General features: G+C 35.9%; 1 protein-coding gene across 1 annotated transcript; it reads left to right on the forward strand.

Moving 5' to 3' along the window:
* Positions 1-4,987: 4,987 nt before the first annotated feature.
* On the forward strand, positions 4,988-6,280 carry LOC108363140 (uncharacterized). The gene is made up of 3 exons (XM_017616410.1): positions 4,988-5,271; positions 5,333-5,630; positions 6,170-6,280. The coding sequence occupies exons 1-3, from the start codon at positions 5,069-5,071 to the stop codon at positions 6,278-6,280; spliced, it is 612 nt and encodes a 203-aa protein (XP_017471899.1). The 5' UTR covers positions 4,988-5,068.
* The last annotated feature ends 608 nt before the right edge of the window (positions 6,281-6,888 follow it).

Here is a 6,888-nt window from a genome sequence, read left to right on the forward strand (position 1 = left end):
GACATGAAGAGCAGTTATCCAAAAAGCATTTTGGATCTGGGTTCACACAATATCATATTGATGGCATCATGGTGAACTTTGATTGGATGATCCTAATTGCAAGTCAACTTATCAATGTTTATAGCATCTAGCATTAGATCGACATTTTCATGATGCAAACAAACGCATACCGAGTGAGTCCCACTAGCCCCAGCAAGTACGCAATTACGAGGTCTGAGTTGTACAAATTTAGAAAGACTGACTTTTATAGCAGAATTTTGGTGTTTAACCTAATAGTGCCCACTGTTACATATGTATTTGTAACGCAGCGCATTCAAAATTTAAGCGCTGGCTGAGTGCAGCATACTTCTTCGAATCAGAATTTTTGTCTACCATTTCTTAGAATAATTTGAAAATTAAGTCAGTTGTCTTTTCAGTTTCAACGCAGTTGCTTGGACGCGAAGTGAAGTTTTTTAGAAGTGGTAGAAGCGGCGATATGATGTCACGCCGAAGGTAAAAATAAATATTAATATATTTAAAAGTCTGTTTGGAAGAATATTTTTTATAAAAAGTTATTTATAAATATGCAAAATAACTTATAAAAACGTGAGAAAAAAAAATATCCTGGGAGAGGTGCCGACTGGAGGCGTTACATATATGTAACAGTGGGCATCCCCAGTACGTTTTGCTAATTGTGGTTATGTTAGGTATTGGCAACAGCGAACTTATCTCATGGTTTTTACGTCCATGTGCATAGGTACACTTAAATATTACAAGTATATTTTTTTATAGTATTTGAGTGTCATAAAAGTTGTTTTTATGTTTAGATATACTTGTTTGACATTGGAGGAAGCAACAAATATCCCTGAGGAATTGATGTCAGATGATGATAGGGATGAGATTATTGAAAAAATAGTTGTTGAACCTCCGAGTGGCAAAAATGTTGAAAGAGATGAAGATTCTGGCGATGAGGATGGCAGTGGACGACCAGATAATTTACCTAAAGCACAGCTAACGCAATCCTGCCAAGTTATCATGCGGAATACTGGGTCGGCATTGTCAACCACTGCTGACGAAGATTTCTTGGATGAAGCGCTTAGGGATGTGATGAACTATTCTTCCCAGAATTTGGATGTAGATGTCTTAGATGCCACTACACCAACATTTGAGTCGTCAACTTCCAGTTTGGTTTTGGAAAAAACGCCAAATAGGGTTATTTATAAAAACACTCGCTCTTGAGTTTATGCAAAAATCAAACAAGCTATACCATTGTGCTGCTTGCACTGCTTTCCTTCGAAAATCACTGCGTTCACCCCCTCTTGTCAATTGAATGGATGGGCGAGTAGCTAATACTCAACTCCACGATTGAGAGAATACAAAGGTTGCGCCGATCTCGGATCGCTATTCCTCTCTTAACGAATTTGACAGAATCGTTGTTTGCATGACGTCACACTTGTGCAACTTGTTTACGTTTTCTTTGCAACATTTTTTCTTCTTCTTCCATTCTTGCTCACGTTTTGGCATTTATCTCTCGCAATTGCACCAGTGTGACGTCACTTAAAAGTTATTCTCAAAAATCCTCTCTGATCGGCGCAATCTTGTATTCTATCATTCTTGACTCAACTCCCCGTCTCGTCTAATGACATGGTTTCTCAAGAGCTGAGTAATAAACATTCTCCCGCTAAACAACCGCAGCAATCAACACCGATGCTATTACAACAACAAAGTCCGAGTGATTGTTCAAACAAATATGCACACAAGCAGCAAATATCTTTAAAAACTGTGCTCGACGAAATCGTCGCTTTGTGCACCGAGAACGCTAAATTGTTTACTCTCGTCCACGATTGAGAGAAATAGAGATTGCGCCAATCGCGGTACCGCTAATCCGCTCTTTGTGATTTTGACAGAATGAACTGTGTGCGTGACGTCATCTTGGTGCAATTGTTGAATGTGAGCATACGAAAAAACCAAATAACAATTTTAATATATCGATGACGGAGTGGAAGATCGACCTATCTCGGCAGCCAGTTCGAAAACGCTCTATCTCAAAAAACTTTTCAAGAACGCCCTATTTCAGAATTCATTTCAAAAACGCCCTATCTCAGCTGCCGATTCAAAAACGCCCTAAATCAGCATATTTTCAATACATTTTGAAGTGAGATAGGGCGTTTTTGAACCGAATTTTAAAATAGGGTGTTTTTCAATTAAATTCTGAAATAGGGCGTTCTTGAAAAGTTTTTTGATATAGAGCGTTTTCGAACTGGCTGCCGAGATAGGTCGATCTTCCACTCAGCCATCGATATATGCGTTAATATTTCTGCGTGGCTTTAAACAATTATTAAGACATTAAAAAGCAAAATGAAGTGTGCAGTGGCAAAGTGTGATAGTGAAAACAAAGGGAAAGCGTGCTATATAAGTTTTTTTTCGTTTCCTACGGACGCAAACCTGGCGAAAAAGTGGAAGCAGTTCTGCCGGGGAGGACATGCATTAAACACCAAATCGAGCTTTGTGCTATGTGTGTGAGCTATGAGCTTCTACATTGAACTATGTTGGCCTTTCCTTGGTGAATTGTCGTAGGTGGAAATATTGGTGAATATAGACAGGTTTAGTTTGCTGGCAATGGCATACATACAAAAGCAGTGTCTACAGTAAATAGATACATGAACTTCACTACCTACTCATTTTTGTTAGTACCTGATTCTTTTAGTGCTGGTATGCACCAGTGGATAAGGTCGCCAGGCGCTAATTCAAGCGGCATCTTACCGCGCTGTTTCGTACCTAATACAAAACAGTGCCCAAATTATTATACATTCAAAAGTTCAGCTTAAATTATGTTTTGCTGACATAGAATATTTGCTTCCAAAAAAGCCACACTCATGCATCCTCTGGGAAATGGTACAAAAGTCATCAAATAAAAGCTGTGGAGTCAACAGCTGTGGAGTTTATGGCGGTTGGCTACCGTCCACAAATATAAATATGCACTCTGCATGGCTTTTTAAAATGGCAAGTCCAAAAATTCACTTTGCTGCACACCTTCCTTTTGGTCTACATGAAATTGCAAACACTGTTAATACATATATTTTTTTCATGTGCTAAAAATCGTACTTATCTAAAGGGCTACATGTCCAAAATTATTGCTACGTGTTCCTAATTAATCAATCTATGTATATTTATTGATTCCTGCAAAATTGGGCCATGTAATATTAAAATTAACACATTTTTCTGCATTGTTTACATATTTTTATATGCGTTTTGGCATTTCTCTCTCGCAATTGCACCAAGATGACGTCACGCAAAAATTACGCTCAAAAATCCTCTCTCATTGGCGCAATCTTGTATTCTATCATTCTTGACTCTCGTCAGCTCTTTACAAGACGAGAAAATACTCTTAGTGCAAAAAGTGGAAAAATTACAAGACGAAATGCACTTCCTACAGTGTAAATTACCGCAGTCTAAAAGCGCAGTTAGTCAACGACGTAGCGTAAACGTAGGTTGACGTACGCAGCAGCATATCAAATTTGCTGTTGATAGAGAGATAGAGAGAAGCAACGGCAACGTCACCGCCATGAGGTGGTGAGTTTTCGTTAACACGCGAATCCCATAAGGTAGATCGTGTCTGCGTCAACCTACGTCTACGTTACGTCGTTGTCCATTTGAGCTTTAAGGGCTAACTATAATATGAATAAGCTGCCGTAACTGACTGTCAGAAAATGAACGAAAAGTCTGTCAAATGCATAAGCAACGTAGTGTGGACTTTTAGGTGGCTATATTTTGCTTACATGTAGGGATGAAACGATACCATGCAGGTATCGATACCATTACTTGGAAGTAGTATCGTAAGAAAAACATCGGATCTAAAGTATCGATACCTACTCGTATCGGCACTTTTGGCTATGAAGGTAATCCAAAAATGCAGATTGCTAGAACTTTTCATGCTGATTTCAACCATACCAAGATTATTTGGCACAAAAAAAACCAAAGCCAATAAAAAGGTGAAACTTGAAATTTCCTGTTTTTATATGTTTAATATCTCGGAAACTACTTGACCGATTAGAAAAGATAGTATTAGTACCTTTTATACGATTAATTTACCATTTAAAAAAAATTATGTAAACGCCATTTAAAAAAATATCGACTTTTACCACTACTTTCGTAAAATTTTGACCTATTAAAAACCTTTCTTTAAATGGTAATAACTTGCACTTCTTCTAGAAAGGTAATTTTATGTAAAAATTAAATTTTTCACGTTTTTTAGTATTTTTGACTTACAAAAATAAAAAATCAGTAAAATTATGTACATCAACTGAAAGATAAACTAATCGTTTATATTTTGACAGCATTAGTTGTTTAATCGGTTGTGTAGTTCATAAGATATTGATATTTCAAAATGTCGAAAAATTTAACTTAACCTCCTATATCTTCTTAGTGCGCTAAATTCTTTTGGCAAGGTTGAAATCGGCATGAAGAGTTCTATCCAATGATATTTTTGGATTGTCTATAGCTAAAAGGTCGGTATTCTACACTTTTTTGTAAAAATTTAACTTTACATTTGACATCAGTAATGAAAACGGAATGTCAATTACCTGACACCGAAATCTGACGACAGTCTTTGATATGCACTGCGGTATCGACATTTGGGTTAGTTTTTACAATTTAATGAAAACGCATTTGACACCAAATGAACAGCTGTCAGAAGAAGGCAGTTTTTGATGTCAGAGATTTTGACCTATGAAAACCAGCCTTTAAAACTAGAAAGTAATATGATTTCATTTTACATGCGCAGAGGTGTACAAAAGAAACACATATAGTCGCCATAAACCATCGATTACTAACAAAAATTCAAAAATATCGATGCATCAATAGTGCCATCGATGTTTTCTCCGACTCCAGTATTTACTCGTATCGTTTCATCCCTATTACGTGAATTGAACAATTAAAGATTTTGTGATTTGTGCTGTGAAAAATGAATCGAAAGTTAAAACACTTAAAGGCACTTAAATTGCTTACATCCGCTTTAGAAAGCATATGCATCTTAACCAAAATTGGTGAAATTAAAAAAAAAAGAATTCGGTCGTGTTCAGTCAGGGAGATGAACAGAAACAGGAAAAAGGAAGGGTTTTTCGTACGAACATTTTTGATAATGAAGGAGATTGACCACCGGCAATTTTTTATATACACGCGAATGACGCCACAAGTATACGAAGTTTTGCTAACTCTTGTTAAGCCGTTCCTTAAAAAGTATTCGCTGAGGGAGCCTGTGCAACCGGAATGTCGATTGGCCTTGACATTGCAGTAAGTTTGTTTATTTTAATTTAATAAATATTCAGTAGGTGTTTTTTTCTTTTCCAAAAAGATATTTATCACAAGGAGACTCCTTCCAATCGTTGGCGTGGTCATTTCAACTAGGCAAGGAAACTGTTCGACGCATTATTCTCGAAACAACTGAAGTGCTTTGGAGCAAGTTGGGCAATATTTATGTGTCTGAGCCAAACGAAGAAGATTACAAGCAAATTGCTCAAGATTACTGGGAGTTGTGGAATATGCCCAACTGCGTTGGATCAATTGATGGAAAACATATCGCCATTCAATGTCCACCTAATAGCGGTAGTCAATTTTTCTGCTACAAAAAATTTTTTTCTATTGTGCTAGCGGTATGTGATGCTCGATATAGATTTACCCACATAGATATTGGAGCCTATGGAAGCCAGAGTGATGGCAGTGAGGACCTACATACATATTTGTGAAAGTTTATTCTTATTTACATTAATATGTATACATATTTTTTCACTTTATATAGGCATTTTCCAAGTGAGCCGGTTGGGAAAGAGGTTGCTAAATAACAAACTTTCAATTCCTGCACCGAAAAACTTACCAAATACGCAAATCAAAACTCCGCACTTTTTTGTTGGTGATGCTGCTTTTCCCTTGGGAATACATTTAATGCGTCCTTACCCTGGCGAGAGGTTACCAAATGATAAGGACGTCTTTAATAAAAGGTTATCAAGAGCACGTCGCACAATCGAAAACTCCTTTGGAATATTAGTGTGTCGCTGGAGAGTTTTACTAACAACATTACTTCCGGAAAATGCAGAAAAAATTGTGCTGGCGTGCGTAACATTGCATAATTTTATTATGCTTAATAATATTGATGCATCTTCGTATATTGCGAACAACTACATTGATTGGGAAGATTCAAGTGGTGACTTCCATGACGGATTATGGCGTAGTGAAGTTGCAAGTAACATCCCATCGATTGCACAATCATCAAATTCGCACCATTATGGCGGAAGAAGTTCTATAGAAATTAGAAATAATTTATGTAGTTTTTTTCAAACTAATTAAAACACATTGAGTTAGATTATTTTTATTTCCAAAAAAACTTTAAAAATTTTTAAAAAATTAAACTAGTTTACAAGAAATGTGATCTGTGGCACATGTCTTTTGTAAATTTTGCCACTGAATTCGATTATGAAATCAAAATACAAACATTTTTATGCGAAAATACAACCTTTTTGTTAAAAAAAAGTCCGCACACTTATTGAACATTTTTTTGGACATATGCATGTAGCTGGGCAATATCAAAATTTCTTTTTGCTTTAATAAAGGTTATACAACTTTCAAATATCTATGTATACAGCATAATTTATATAATTTTTAACAAAATTTTCATAAAAATTAACTTTTGGTGGAAACATCAATATGAAGAAATGTTTTTACTTCCAGTTTATTTCTTGTGCGTCAAATTATGATCGTGTATAAAAGCTATAAGGCCCTGCTACATATATAGAATATTAAATGTAGAAGTCAAGACCACTTAAGTAAAAATGCATACAAAAGGTTTTCATACGAACGTGCAGTTTCAAATTTTAGTAAATATTTAAACTTTAAACAACTCATTTTCTTATTAAT

The sequence above is a fragment of the Rhagoletis zephyria genome, unplaced genomic scaffold (assembly GCF_001687245.7).
Source record: "Rhagoletis zephyria isolate East Lansing unplaced genomic scaffold, Rhagoletis_zephyria_1.1 Rzeph_scaffold_01201, whole genome shotgun sequence".
Lineage (NCBI taxonomy): Eukaryota > Metazoa > Arthropoda > Insecta > Diptera > Tephritidae > Rhagoletis > Rhagoletis zephyria.